At 43.1% G+C, this 15,618-nt stretch overlaps 2 protein-coding genes across 3 annotated transcripts; both read left to right on the plus strand.

Moving 5' to 3' along the window:
* Positions 1-3,896: 3,896 nt before the first annotated feature.
* LOC110520339 lies at positions 3,897-10,679 on the plus strand. Of its 2 annotated transcripts, XM_021597594.2 has the most exons (11): positions 3,897-3,957; positions 4,197-4,259; positions 4,590-4,712; positions 7,296-7,793; positions 8,005-8,163; positions 8,280-8,434; positions 8,767-8,865; positions 9,302-9,438; positions 9,566-9,649; positions 9,808-10,047; positions 10,186-10,679. In XM_021597594.2, the coding sequence occupies exons 3-11, from the start codon at positions 4,619-4,621 to the stop codon at positions 10,397-10,399; spliced, it is 1,680 nt and encodes a 559-aa protein (XP_021453269.2). In that variant the 5' UTR covers positions 3,897-3,957; positions 4,197-4,259; positions 4,590-4,618; the 3' UTR covers positions 10,400-10,679. The 2 variants fall into 2 exon arrangements, with proteins under 2 accessions (XP_021453269.2, XP_021453270.2); XM_021597595.2 differs by lacking the exon at positions 3,897-3,957 and having other exon boundaries at positions 4,220-4,259; positions 4,597-4,712.
* A 761-nt stretch (positions 10,680-11,440) lies between these two features.
* Positions 11,441-14,360, plus strand: LOC110520341 (GDP-Man:Man(3)GlcNAc(2)-PP-Dol alpha-1,2-mannosyltransferase). Its single transcript, XM_021597596.2, has 5 exons — positions 11,441-11,796; positions 12,096-12,317; positions 12,435-12,806; positions 12,970-13,553; positions 13,674-14,360. Exons 1-5 carry the CDS (start codon positions 11,738-11,740, stop codon positions 13,952-13,954), a joined length of 1,518 nt encoding a protein of 505 aa, XP_021453271.2. The 5' UTR covers positions 11,441-11,737; the 3' UTR covers positions 13,955-14,360.
* The last annotated feature ends 1,258 nt before the right edge of the window (positions 14,361-15,618 follow it).

Consider the following 15,618-nt stretch of genomic DNA (forward strand, 5'->3'; position numbering starts at 1 on the left):
GATACGGATATCACCTGTTATTGATATCTACATAGCGCATTGATGTGAATCACACCTCTGCTCTCACATCAACAACATCATGCCAGAAACCCTAGATCCACTCCAATTCACATACCACCCCAACATATCCACAGATGATCTCAATCGCACTCCACACTGCCCTTTCCCACCTGGAGAAAAGGAGCACTATGTGAGAAGGCTGTTCATTGACTACAGCTCAGCGTTCAACACCCTAGTTCCCACAAAGCTCATCACTAAGCTAAGGACCCTGGGACTAAACACCTCCCTGGGGCCCCTCAGGGGTGCGTGCTTAGTCCCTTCCTGTACTCCCTGTTCACCCACGACTGTGTGGCCAAGCACGACTACAATACCATTAAGTTTGCTGACGACACAACAGTGGTAGGCCTGATCCCTAACAACGATGAGACAGCCTACAGGGAGGAGGTCAGAGACCTGGCAGTGTTATGCCAGGACAACAACCTCTCTCTCAATGTGAGCAAGACAAAGGAGCTGATCATGGACTATTGGAAACGGAGGGCCATACAGGCCACCATTAACATCGACAGGACTGAAGTGGTGCGGGTCGAGAGTTTCAAGTTCCTTAGTGTCCACATCACCAACAAACTATCATGGTCCAAACACATCAAGACAGTTGTGAAGAGGGCACGACAACACCTTTTCCCCCTCAGGAGACTGAAAAGATTTGGCATGGGTCCTCAGATCCTCAAAACGTTCTACAGCTGCACCATCGAGAGCATCCCGACTGGTTGCAATACCGCCTGGTATGGCAACTACTCTGCATCTGATCAGAAGGCGCTACAGAGGGTAGTGCGTACGGCCCAGTACATCACTGGGGCCAAGCTTCCTGACATCCAGGATCTATATACTAGGCGGTGTTAGAGAAAAGCCCGAAAAATTGTCAAAAACTCCAGTCATAAACTGTTCCCAAGTCATGGACTGTTCTCTGCTGAACAACTAAACTAATCAAGTGGCCACATGGACTATTTACATTAATGCTACTCGCTGTTTATTATCTATGCATAGTCACTTTACAAATTACCTCCATTAACCTGTACCCCAGCACATTGACTCGGTACCCGTACCCCCTTTATATAGTCTTGTTAATGTTATGTACATTTTGTGTGTTGGCTATTGATTGATTCGATTTTTTTACTTTAGTTTATTTAGTAAATATTTTATTAACTCTATTTCTTGAACTGCATTGTTGGTTAAGGGCTTGTAAGTAAACATTTCATGGTAAGGTATCCACAAATCAAATCAAATCAAATAGTATTGGTCACATACACATGGTTAGCAGATGTTATTGCGAGTGTAGTGAAATGCTTGCGCTTCTAGTTCCGACAGTGCTGCAATATCTCACAAGTAATCTAACAATTCCACAACAGCTACCTAATCCACACAAATCTAAGTAAAGTGATGGAATAAGAATATGTACATATAAATATATGGATGATCAATGACCAAGCGGCATAGGCAAAATGCAATAGATTGTATAAAATACACTATATACATATGGGATGAGTAATGCAAGATATGTAAACATTATTAAAGTGGCATTATTAAAGTAACTGCTGATCCATTTATTAAAGTAGCCAATTATTTCAAGTCTGTGTGTAGGCAGCAGCCTCTCTGTGTTAGTGATGGCTGTTTAACAGTCTGATGGCCTTGAGATAGAAGCTATTTTTCAGTCTCTCTGTCCCAGCTTTTATGCCTCTGTACTGACCTCGCCTTCTGAACAGGCAGTGGCTCGTGTGGTTGTTGTCCTTGATGATCTTTTTGGCCTTCCTGTGACATCGGGTGCTGTAGGTGTGCTGAAGGGCAGGTAGTTTGCCCCTGGTGATGAGTTGTGCAGACTGCAAAACCCTCTGGAGAGGCCTGTGGTTGCGGGCGGTGCAGTTGCCATACCAGGCAGTGATACAGCCCGACAGGATGCTCTCAATTGTGCATCTGTAAAAGTTTGTGAGGGTTCTAGGTGACAAGCCACATTTCTTCAGCCTCCTGATGGGACAGGGCAGTGTGCAGTGTGATGTCGATTGCATTGTCTGTGGACCTATTGAGGCGGTATGAAAATTACAGTGGGTCTAGGGTGACAGGTAAGATAGAGGTGATATGATCCTTGACAAGTCTCTAAAAGCACTTCATGATGACAAAAGTGACTGCTACGAGGCGATAGTCATTTAGTTCAGTTACCTTTTCCTTCTTGGGAACAGGAACAATGGTGGCCATCTTGAAGCATGTGGGGACAGCAGAATGGGATAGGGAGAGATTGAATATGTCCGTAAACACACCAGCCAGCTGGTCTGTGCATGGTCTGAGGACGCGGCTAGGGATGCCGTCTGGGCTGCAGCTTTGCAAGGGTTAACACATTTAAATGTCTTACTCATGTCGGCCACGGGGAAGGAGAGCCCACAGTCCTTGGTAGTGGGCCACGTCGGTGGCACTGTATTATCCTCAAAGCGGGCAAAGAAGGTGTTTAGTTAGTCTGGAAGCAAGACGTCTGTGTCTGTGATGTGCCTGGTTTCTTTTTGTAGTCCGTGATTGTCTGTAGACCCTGCCACATTCGTCCACATACACCTGTTGTATTCAGTGCATGTGACAAATAAAAATTTATTTGATTTAGCTATTTGCACCTTACGGATTTGGGTTGTTGTGGATGACTGTTCACAAATCTAAATGTGTATTTGAATCCAATAATGGTTGAATTCAAGAAGTTTAAGCTGCCTATCAATCATAGTTTTTGAAACCAGTGGACAGCCAGTGAAATATGCGCTCTTGCAACAAATGCATAGTGCGGATCCCAGCATATAGAATAAAAGTGAGGCTTTTATTGGTTACATTTCTCCAGGCCCATCCCTCAGCTTTTTACTAAACCAGGCGGGGCGACCGTTTTGTTATTGTTTCATCTGTAGATTTGCCACTTAAACAGCTGCCCGCAAGATATCAAAGTGTCACCAACAAAAAGGTCAACAATAGGCCTATAGCAAATACAGCACATGGCATTAATTTTTCACATGTAAATAGCACTTTTCAGTAGTGCTCAAAGCATGCCATTCCATGAGCACAGCATTTATTTTTCAACTCGAATCAATGAGCCCAATCTGTCCTCCATGATAACAAAATCATAAACAACAGAGTAGGGCTGGCTAATAAGTCCTTAGTTTTCTGGTTATGCTCAGGTAAAACACTTTGGCTAATCTATACTTTCATATTTCCAAGTCCTATTCTTGAAGATCAAGGGGTATCATATTTACTGGAATGACTGGAATTCTGATAGACTTTTGTTTTTAATGTAAAATTACAATTTAATCGTATTATTAAATGTAGTAAAAAGCGATGGGTTAGAAGAAGCCTACATAACCATAAAGTAAAATATAACATCCATATACTGCCAGCTATGTAAACTTTAACATAGATTTATCCTGCAGTAGATGTCGTTCAATTGGTAACATGCATTGTTGTTGTCACGTCCTGACCTTAGTTCCTTTTTTCGTCTCTATTTTAGTTTGGTCAGGGCGTGAGTTGGGATGGGCATTCTATGTGTTGTTCTATGTTTTTGAATTTCTGTGTTTGGCCTGGTATGGTTCCCAATCAGAGGCAGCTGTTTATCTTTGTAACTGATTGAGAACCATTCATAGGCAGCCTGTTTTCCCACTATGATTTGTGGGTAGTTGTTTTCTGTCTCTGTGTCTGCACCAGGCAAAACTGTTTCGTTTTCGTTCGTTCTCTTGTTATTTTGTTTTTGTGTTCAGTTTAAATAAATATTAACATGCACACGTACCAAGCTGCATATTGGTCCGATCCTTCCTACTGAAAACCGTTACAGTTGTCTTCTTCTTCTTAAGGGGAAAGTAATTTAAAAGTAACTGAATGTAATCCGATTACATTACTGAGTTTGTGTAATCCAAAAATTACGTTACTGATTACAATTGTGGACAGGTAAGTAGTAACTGTAACGGATAACATTTAGAAAGTAACCTACTCTACCTTGCATACTCTAGTGTAGTAGACAATCAAGCATACATATAGATCATATTAAATTACTATTTTCATTCTTAACGGAATTATATGCATGCACCCAATTTGACTCAGACTATTTGAAAAAAATATATATATATTTAAATGTTTTTTGACTCAGACTCTTGATTTGTTTGACGGTTGTTATGGCGGTTGCTAAGGACTCTGCTGAATCGGGAGGTCGACTCTCCACCACTTACATAGAGGCCAGGGAAATCTCAGCGGTAAGTTTGCCTCCAAAAAGGGACAAAGGGACAATATGATGTAGCTAAGCTAGCTAGTTAACTAAATGTGAAATTAAGAATGTGATGTTTATATTGAACGTGTTTCAAATGTCATTATTTGGTAAATTCATGGCTACTGGTTGCTATTATTATATGACTGGTTGTTTGTGGTTGGTTAGCTTAGCTCTCTGATTTCTTAATGTTGCCAACAACTAGGCTTGCCAGTTTTGCTCCCTCTGATTAGCCTGCAGCCTCCTCATGAAAATCAGAGGACATTTATGCAACTGTAAATGTATACAGTAAACTTAGCTACTGTACTTTTTTTGCCAGGAAATAGAAGCTTTCACCGTGGAGTCGCTATGCCATCAAAACGTGCAAGGCTTCTTCGGAGGCCTTTGCCCCCTAAAAAGAATCCCCCCATTGTGAAATCACTTCCTTCGCCTATACTTTCAGGTAGGTTACAGGGATTGTAATACAGGGATTGCCCTATTGCCTGGGACAAGTGAATTGAGCAGTCCCGCAAGTTCAGCCGGCTCGGGGGTTGCCCCATTGGACGATACAAAAAAGTGAAACTGAAAAGTCATTCCAGCAGCTTAAAACTGATCTTTCTGCCCAGTTGACAATTCTAGGGAGAGGGAACGTATTTGTAATGTTACCCCCAATGTTCCCCTAATGTTTGAGTGTCCAGTTTTCTGTTAGTTAGGGGAACAGCATTCTATCTATGTTAGCAAAAAACTTCTTAGAACCTTTTTAGAATGTTTTGGTGTTAAAGTTAAGAGAATGTTCCTTTAATGTCAAGCAGAACTTATCTAGAACTTGGTTACAATGTTCTCAGAATATACACTGAACAAAAATCTAAAAGCAACATGCAACAATTTCAGATTTTACTGAGTTAGAGTTCATATACGCCCCTAATCTAGCGATTTCAGATGCTTGGGAATACGGATATGTATGTGTTGGTCACAGATACTTTTTATCAGAAAACCAGTCAGTGTCTGGTGTGACCACGATTTGCCTCATGCAGCGCAACAAATTTCCTTCGCATAGAGTTGATCAGGCTGTTGATTGTGGAATGTGGAATGTTGTCCCACTTCTCTTCAATGTCTATGCGAATTTGTTGAATATTGGCGGAACTGGAACACTCTGTCATACACGTCGATCCAGAGCATCACAAACATGCTCAATGGGTGATATGTCTGGTGAGTATGCAGGCCATGGAAGAACTGGGACATTTTCAGCTACCAGGAATTGTGTACAGATCCTTGCGACATGGGGCTGTGCATTATCATGCTGAAACATGAGGTAATTGTGGTGGATGAATGGCACGACAATGGCCCTCAGGATCTTGTGATGGTATATCTGTGCATTGAAATTGGCATCAATAAAATGCAATTGTGTTCGTTGTCCGTAGCTTATGCCTGCCCATACAATAACCCCACCGCCACCATGGGGCACTCTGTTCACGACGTTGACATCAGAAAACCGCTCGCCCACACAACTGCCCAGTACAGTTGAAACCGAGATTAATCCATGAAGACCACACTTCTCCAGCGTGCCAGAGGCCATCGAAGGTGAGCATTTGCCCACTGAAGTCGGTTACGACGCCCAACTGCAGTCAGGTAAAGACCCTGGTGAGGATGACAAGCACGCAGATGAGCTTCCTTGAGACGGTTTCTGACAGTTTGTGCAGACATTCTTCGGTTGTGCAATTCAACAGTTTCATCAGCTGTCCGGTGGCTGGTCTCAGATGATCCCGCAGGTCAAGAAGCCGGATGTAGAGGTCCTGGGTTGGCGTGGTTACACATGGTCTGCGGTTGACGCCTGTTGGATGTGCTGCCAAATTCTCTAAAATGACATTGGAGGCGGCTTATGCGAGAGAAATAAACATTAAATTATCTGTTAACAGCTCTAGTGGACATTCCTGCAGTCACCTCACATTTTAGAGTCGCCTTTTATTGTCCCCAGCACAACATTTAAGAGAAATTTGCTTTTTGTGCGTGTGGAACATTTCTGGGATCTTTTATTTCAGCCTATGAAACATGGTACCAACACTTTACATGTTGCGTTTATATATTTGTTTATTTATATATTTGTTCAGTATACAACATTAATGTTCTTGATGCCTTTTATGGAACGTTGCAAGAACATTCATGTGCCCAGTTTTTTTCAGGGTAGAAGAATATTTCATCAACGTCCCACCAAACATACACAGGACATGGTTGCCATGTTCTCAGAATATACAATATTAATGTTCTAGACACGTTTTATGAGAAAATTGCAAGAACATTCCAAAAGGCAGACAATTTATGTCAGTCGGGCAAATTGAGCCTCCTCTGAGAACAACCAAAATACAAAGAATTACAGAACTGATCTTTCTTATTTCTCCCCAATGTGTAGGTGAAAGGAAGGCAATATATGACACTTATGCATGTACAATTACTGCTTATAACTTATTACCCATTTGTTCACATTACTTTATGTTAATAAAATATTTCAGTTGTGTAAATCACATTTGTTTTCACTGCTGCCAATGCTTTCTGACAAAATCACTATTTTGTAGTTCTTCAAAGTAAATAAGGCATACTTTTATGTCTGCTGAATACCAACTATTAATCACATAGATCATGTATTTTCAGGTAGAGATACCTTGCGAACAACAACTGCTCTCAATATCCCCTCACAATTGTGCATTTGTAAAAGAAACACAGACTGGACAAGCAGATGCACAATGGATTATGGTAATTGTAGTTAATTACCACGTTTTATGAGCTAAACTATGGAGAATATTGGCCTGTTCGAAACTACAACTCCGTACAACATCACACAGTTCAGGCTGGATCGGATTTATCTCTAGAGAGACTGCAATGTGTGCATTGAGCTCACAGAATAAAAATGAATGAAATGGAATTCAAATAATTGAATTGTTGGTCAATTAGTTGTTTAAAAAATGAAAAATAACAAAAATGTTGGTCAGCACTATCTACGTTTGATCCAACTGTTAAAGTGCCATGGGAAACTTGCATTTGTTTCTTCCAGGTACAATCATAGACTCATTGCCCTCAACAGAGAGAAGGGATCTGAAGGACAGTGCCACCGGGCGGAGTGAGTCAAGCTGCCACATGCTTCCTCTTTGGGACTATGACCCTGCAGCCTTTAGGGTGGCTCCCACTCCTCTGACCTCGGTCCCATCCATGCTAATACCTGAAATAATTGAGGGATTCCCCTGTAAACCTCCACGCACTCTCCCCAAAATCCCCCTCCTCGACCTCCTCAAGACAGACCCCAGATACATCCCCTTTCCCCCTAGTTTTAGCTTCAATGACTTTCTGCGGGACCCTAATGGCGGCTGTGGGGCTCAGTCACTAGAGGGCCTGAAGAAAGTGGCACTGTCTCGCTGCAACTACAGGAAGCTGGTTGGGCTTTTCCTGATGGAGCTGCACAAAGGGCAGCAGACTGAGGTGTCCAAGCAGCTGATGTCCACTGAGAAATTGCCAGAGGCCAAGAGCAGGATCCCACAGAAGCAAATCATATGCGGTACATACTGCATATAATATGTTAAAAGATTACCTACCATTGTAGTAGGCTATAATCCAGATTGTGGTGTGTTCATTATGCACCAGTACTAGTGTATTATTTAGTGAGTATTGTGTGACAAGGATGCTTGCTTGTGTAAGTTACAGAGGTGTACTGTTTCTTCATGCGTATTGTGTGTGTTGTTAGCATTTGTTGTGTGTTATCTGATAAGAGCTGGCAGCATTGATCCGTATGGAGGTGCAAACTCAGATGATGTGTCGGCGGAGCTGTTTGGGAGATGGGACCTGTAGGTCTGAACAGAAGTCTGTGGAGATATGGGTACCCCCAGGGGAAAGACAAGCTGTTCAGAAGCAGGGAAATCTATACCTAGGCAAGAACATGTTTGCCTTCTAACTTACTATAACAAAACTAACACTATTGAGTTGTTTGTACAAAGCCAAGTTCTGTTTTTCTTGTAGCAAATAAATACATTTTTCCTTTGACCAGGAACGGAGGTGATCCTGAACTCTGTGACTACCAAGCACTTCCAGGGCTCTCGGCGGACCCACTCCCCGTTCAGGCACTCTGGAGAGGGCATCAACCCATCTGAGCTGGCCATACTGGACTGTCTGACAGAGGGGGGCAAGGCACTCACCCTGAAGGTGCTGTGTGTTGCTTACTGTGTTGTGTGTTTGTGTGGGTGTGTGTGTGTCAAATTCTACAAGTCTCTTGTTTGCCAATTATTTATGTATCATTTTCTTATTGTTTTATCATTTATTCCTTATGTATTGAAAACATTTGTTCTCAGACTCTTTGCAGCATTACTGAGAGCGACAGAAACACAGACATCACTTATTCTGACTAACATTAAAAGGAAATGAAACGACTGTCTCAAATTTAGCATAACAGGAAGTTGAAGAGGAATATGCAAGCTAGAGCTTCCCTTTTTCTCTGAACCTTGACTGTGTGTTTGATTTACTGTGTGTTTTCTCAGGCCCACTTCATTGCCCTGCTTCCTGATCTGACTCCTCTGGCCCAGAGCCTGCTCTACCTCAACCTATCCTTCAATGACTTCACTATCTTCCCAGTGGAGGTGAGATGCCTTATGAACTGAGGCAAACCATGAGCATGGGGTCGTTTTAGAGCAGTGATCATCAACTAGATATTTGACTAAAACGAATAATTTCAAACCTTGCTTACATTTGTATGCGATCACATACAGTATATCTCTCTATTATGTTTCAGAATACTTTGAAACAGATTTCCAAAATTAAAATCACGTGGAGCTGATTTGCTGGTGTTGTTACAGTCTTTGCAACAATAAAATAAAAAAATAAAATGCTCCGAAAAGTTGGGGGGCCAAATAAAATCCCCCGTGGGCCAAATTAGGCCCGCAGGCCGCCAGTTGGGGAACCCTGTTTTAGAGCCTATTTATCTGAAAAGGGGGTTCTGAGCATGTTGCAAAATGTCATTGCAATTCCATGGCAAGACAACTTCCCAATATATCTTCTCTCTCTCTCTTTAAACAGGTGTATGAGCTCACACAGTTGGAGGTGCTGAAGATGAGAGACAACCCCATAGAGGAGATTCCTACCGGCATCCACAGACTCACCAGGCTCAAAATCTTTGTCATCTCCTTCTGCAAGATCACCTCCCTGCCGTCAGAGTAAGCCACAAGGGGGCGCTACAGGGTTGGGAACTTGTTATACCACAGTGTTATAAACCTACACTGCTGTTAGAAGTCTCTGTCGGTCTCCCAGTTCTGAGTCCTGTGCTGTTGGTCCTACCTACAGGCTGTACCAGCTGCCCACCCTGCAGTTTCTAGATGTATCCTACAACCTTCTCTCATCCCTAACAAATGACATCAGAAAACTCAGGTACAGTCTAGAGTAGGCAGTAAGTCTGCAAAGACCATGATGTGGAGCTTTTTCCAAGGTCTTATATTGTATGGGGGTAACTCACCTACCACCACCACCTTTGTAAAGTACCCACTTTGTGTTATTATTTAAATATAACAGAACACCTCTGTCTGCAGGACTCTGGAGTACCTGAATGTGGAGGGGAACCAGCTGCCTGGCCTGCCCTGTGGGGCCCTGCGCCTCTCCCTCACCCAGCTCAGGATCTCCAACAACTACATGCACCCCTACTTTTGGAAGAGCTGCAGCTGGAACTCTCCCCAGGATCTGCAACACTCAGCCACTATGACCCTCTCTCTCACAGACACCTGTCTGCGCTACGCCAGCCTTCCCCCTGAGGCACAGATGGCCCTTAACAGGTAGCCTATTTACATGACCCTGATCAGATTCAACTAAATAAATACACAGTATAAAGGATGAACTCCATGTTTGTTTGTTTTAAGGTAAAAGAGATGACTGTTTCATTGATGGTGTGTGTGTTTTTTTTGTGTCCCCAGGGTGGGTGTGTGTGACTGCTGTAGGGGTCCTATGTACGGACCTGGACTCAAGGTAATCCGTCCCTGCTACAATATCTTCGGACTACACAGGGTGCCCTTCATCTTCTATGCCTGCACCCCAGCATGCCACTGGAACTTCAAGATCCAGACCAAGAGTCTCTCCAGTCTTCTGTATGGAGAAGACACAACTCACAATAGTGAACAACTAACATGACTATGAAGGAACCAATACTGAGGCTACTGTATCTTGTCCTTAATAGCCAAAGACCTCTGAATATCTATCTCATCAGCTCTACTAATCTTGTGCCAAATTGTAACCTTACCATAATGTCTACTGATGTCTCTGTCTTTATATAACCTTGAGTAGTTGTCTGCAAAACATGTATTTTGCAAAGCAAGTGCATGTGAAAACTCCCATAATTATGGCACTTTTAATGTCTTTACATTTTCCATTGACCTCCAATTAAAATAAAGTATTTCTGAATACTAGTTGTGTTTAACTATTTCAGCCTCAAGTAGTGTGTATCGCTTTAAGTCTGACTTCTTATTTAAACAAACGAAATATGGACCAATCACAGCACCTCAACAGAGCTTGACAAATAGTTTTTTGAATGACTGAAGGAGTGAGACGAGTTTTGTAACTTTTTTATTAGTAGTGTAATGGCATTTTTAAAATACTTTTTTTTTTACACCCGTCCAGGTGGTGGCGGTGGCAATACAACATTAGTTGAAGTATGCTATAAAACCTTAGAAGAAAAAGAGAAGATGATGTATAGTTGAGAGGGATGAGGTCAGAGTAATGGCAAATAAGTCTGGCTGCACAACTGATTGACAAACACTGCAAATTGAGAAGTCATGTGACTAAACTGAATAAAAAGAAGAAACTACACTATGAAACATAAATGATAAAGAATGATAGGAAAAAGTTTTGGAGCACCTTCAATTCAATTTTGGGCAAAAAGGCAAACTCTGCTCCATCCTTCATTTGAATCAGATGGCTCATTCATCACAAAACCCACTGGTATTGCTTCATTGACAAGATTAGCAAATTTAGGCATGACATGCCAGCAACAAATTCTGACTACCCATCCAAGTACAGTGGGGCAAAAAAGTATTTAGTATTCACACTCCAGAACAGTAGGCAGTAGGCAGACACAGCCCACAGTAGGCAGACACAGCCCACACAGTAGGTGGAGGCATGCACCGCTAACTTACGAGTATGTTTGCAGACCGCCATAATACCATAGAAGAAGAGGAGGAGCAGACAGCTACAGGAAAAGACGAACATCTTTGGGCTATCACTAACGTTACTTACCACAGCGGCAAAGTCATAATGCGCTATATCGTATAAATTCTTGAAAATTAACATTTGCTTTTTGGTCTTACTTTAAGCTTAGCAGTGTGGTTAATGTTGGTGTTCGGTTTCAAATCACATTTTAAGAAGATTAATTGTAGAAAAAGTGTAGAAGTTTATGACGGTGGCTGAAACGACATATTTTTGAGAAAGCTTTACAAGCACTTCCGGTGTCAAAGTTTGTGTTGTGTTGTCAAGATGGCTGGCCATGATCATCATCGTGACCATCTGTCTCTGTGCTTATGTGACTTAATCAGGTAATAATCAATTAATAAATGATGCTGCTTTGTTTCGGATACCTGTCTAACCTTACAATTCTCGCCAACAGAAACTGGATGTGAATAAAGAATGAAGTGACCGTCATAGCTACCTAACGTTAGTTAGTAGCCATATATATGAAGAGAAGACATTTTACAATCGGAGTCATTTGTATAGACAAACCATTGTCAAAAACGAGTTAAATTCCCAGTTGGCTAGCTACTCAGAACCAGTCAGCCAGCCACCATGGTGTTATAGTTAGTAGTATAACCTTAATTATTTTTTGTCTTGAAAACAGCTTACTATGGTCCATGGTGCTGCCATGCGTGTATCTGAGCTTGGTGCTGGCGCTGCTCCTGTTTCTACTCGTCATGGGTGTCCGAATATGGCTGCAGAGGAGTCGGAAAGCCCGCCTGGCTCAGAACAGTTCCCCAACTGTGGCCTTCTTCCACCCCTACTGCAATGCAGGAGGGGGCGGGGAGCGGGTGCTCTGGTGTGCCCTCAGAGCGCTTCAGAATAGGTAGGTTTACGCAGTCTGAGCCTATAGTTAGATTTTAATGCATTCGTGGAGTGCTCATGAGCTTAATAACCTATCTTTTTGATATGTTATGTCTCTTCTGTGCCTTCCCTCCCGTAGATACCCAAGCGTTTCATTCGTTGTGTACACCGGTGACCATGGGGTGACAGGGGTGCAGATCCTCGAGGGCGCCCAACAACGCTTCAACATCAGGCTGCCTCATCCAGTGACTTTCATATTCCTGAAGAACCGTCTCCTGGTGGAGGCTAGCTCCTACCCCCACTTCACCCTGCTGGGGCAGAGCATGGGCTCAATGTTCCTGGGCTGGGAGGCCCTCACTGCCTTTGTACCAGACCTCTATATGGACTCCATGGGCTATGCCTTCACTCTGCCCATCTTCCGCTACCTGGGAGGATGCAGGGTGGGCAGCTATGTGCACTACCCCACCGTCAGTACTGACATGCTGTCTGTGGTGAGAGAGAGAAACCCAAGGTCAGAACTGTTTATTTTAATTACATAAAGCATGTTGATATGGTTATTTATTGTGACACAGATAATGTATTCGTTAATAGTTTGGTTGATGTTTTTGTTATCAAACTTGTAATTTGCCTCTGCAGTATTTGTGATGATACACTCCCTCCTATAATCCCAACAGGTTCAACAATGCAGACTACATCTCTGCTAACCCTCTTCTTAGTATGGCCAAGGTGATGTACTACTGTGCTTTTGCTCTGATCTACGGCCTAGCTGGCTCCTGCAGCGATGTCGTCATGGTCAACTCTACCTGGACACTGGGCCACATCCTGGCCCTGTGGCGCGCACCCAGCCGCACCGGTGTGGTCTATCCTCCCTGCGACGTCCGCTCCTTCCTCAACATCCCATTGGAGGATGAGGTGGAAGGGGAGGTGCTCGATGACAGGAAGTGCCATTCGATAGTGTCCGTGGGGCAGTTCCGACCAGAGAAAGACCACCGGCTGCAGATTAGGGCCTTCCGGAAGCTTCTGGACAGGAAAGGGGTAGGTCCAGGAGGGCGGGATTCTCTGAGGCTGGTGTTGATTGGTGGCTGCCGTAACCAGGAGGATGATGATAGAGTGCTGATGCTGAGGGGGTTGTGCCAGGAGCTGGGTGTGACAGAAAGAGTTGAGTTTAAACTTAACGTTCCCTTTGATGAGTTAAAGAGGGAGCTGGTGGACGCCACCATTGGTCTGCACACCATGTGGAATGAGCATTTTGGCATAGGTATTCATTTTTATCTATACCATCTTATTATCTTCCGTTTTTAAGAGAAGTGTTGTACATTCCAAACTTATTCATCTGATCCCAGTTCCTACTCTCTGCATCCTCTCTCTCCTGTCTCAGGTGTGGTAGAATGTATGGCTGCAGGTACAGTCATTCTGGCTCACAAGTCCGGCGGCCCCAAGCTGGACATTGTGGTTCCCTATGAGGGCGGGCAGACTGGCTTCCTGGCCGACAGCGAGGACAGCTACGCTACTGCCATGGAGACCATCCTGGCACTGTCGCCGTCGGCACGGCTGGAGATCCGGCGCAATGCTCGACGGTCTGTAGACCGTTTCTCCGACCAGGAGTTTGACGCCAGCTTCCTGTCTTCCATGGAATCTCTGATGGGAAAGCTGGAGTGATGAGGGAAAACCAATCACTCCCCCCTCACAGACTGAAACCCTTCCTCTCTGCTGCACTCACAGGCCTGATTGGCTGGGAAACTGATGGTCTATGAGACCTTTGCTGGCTTTATTCATAGGAATAAGTAAGGATGCTTGTATAACTTGCTCTGTCTTGCTAGAGTTCCAGTGAAGGGACTTGCTGGAAATTCTATTGATGTTTACACTCAAAAAGCACTTGGTCCTTATATCTAGTCCAATACGGCAGAGGGATCAAACATTGTGCTTTTTTTTTCTCACTGTGATTTTTTTTCTTGTTCTGTATGGGACTATGGCTCAGAATTGTAGATATTATACAAACAATGCTTTTTAAAAAAAAGGAAATGTATTGTTAATTTGTCTGAATCTTAAACGTAAACTTGTTGTATTTTGTATATAATTTTTATTTAGTCTTTAAAGTTCCTCTAAGCAACAACGATACCGAAACATTTTCAATGCCCAAATAATTGACATCTTGTCAATGCTTGCTTATGTTATACTTTAACCTGTGGAAAGAATAGATAGCCCTTGGTCAAAACTTTAACCTGCAGTTTAGAAAAATGCAAGACGCGTCTGTACTTAAAATGTAAAAAACATATATATATTTCACCTTTATTTAACCAGGTAGGCAAGTTGAGAACAAGTTCTCATTTACAATTGTGACCTGGCCAAGATAAAGCAAAGCAGTTCGACACATACAACAACAACAACAACAACACAGTTACACATGGAGTAAAAAAAACATACAGTCAATAATACAATAGAAAAATAAGTATATATACAATGTGAGCAAATGAGGTGAGATAAGGGAGGTAAAGGCAAAAAAAGGCCATGGTGGAGAAGTAAAAACAATATAGCAAGTAAAACACTGGAATGGTAGATTTGCAGTGGAAGAATGTGCAAAGAAGAAATAATGGAAAAAAATAAATACAGTAGGGGAAGAGGTAGTTGTTTGGGCTAAATTATAGATGGGCTATGTACAGGTGCAGTAATCTGGGAGCTGCTCTGACAGCTGGTGCTTAAAGCTAGTGAGGGAGATAAGTGTTTCCAGTTTCAGAGATTTTTGTAGTTTGTTCCAGTCATTGGCAGCAGAGAACTGGAAGGAGAGGCGGCCAAAGGAAGAATTGGTTTTGGGGGTGACCAGAGAGATATACCTGCTGGAGCGCGTGCTACAGGTGGGTGCTGCTATGGTGACCAGCGAGCTGAGATAAGGGGGGACTTTACCTAGCAGGGTCTTGTAGATGACCTGGAGCCAATGGGTTTGGCGACGAGTATGAAGCGAGGGCCAGCCAACGAGAGTGTACAGGTCGCAGTGGTGGGTAGTATATGGGGCTTTGGCGACAAAACAGATGGCACTGTGATAGACTGCATCCAATTTATTGAGTAGGGTATTGGAGGCTATTTTGTAAATGACATCGCCGAAGTCGAGGATCGGTAGGATGGTCAGTTTTACGAGGGTATGTTTGGTAGCATTAGTGAAGGATGCTTTGTTGCGAAATAGGAAGCCCATTGTAGATTTACCTTTGGATTTGGAGATGTTTGATATGAGTCTGTAAGGAGAGTTTACAGTCTAATCAGACATCTAGGTATTTGTAGTTGTCCGCATATTCTAAGTCAGAACCGCCTAGAGTAGTGATGCTGGATGG

The sequence above is a fragment of the Oncorhynchus mykiss genome, chromosome 3, assembly GCF_013265735.2.
Source record: "Oncorhynchus mykiss isolate Arlee chromosome 3, USDA_OmykA_1.1, whole genome shotgun sequence".
NCBI classification, from domain to species: Eukaryota; Metazoa; Chordata; class Actinopteri; order Salmoniformes; family Salmonidae; genus Oncorhynchus; species Oncorhynchus mykiss.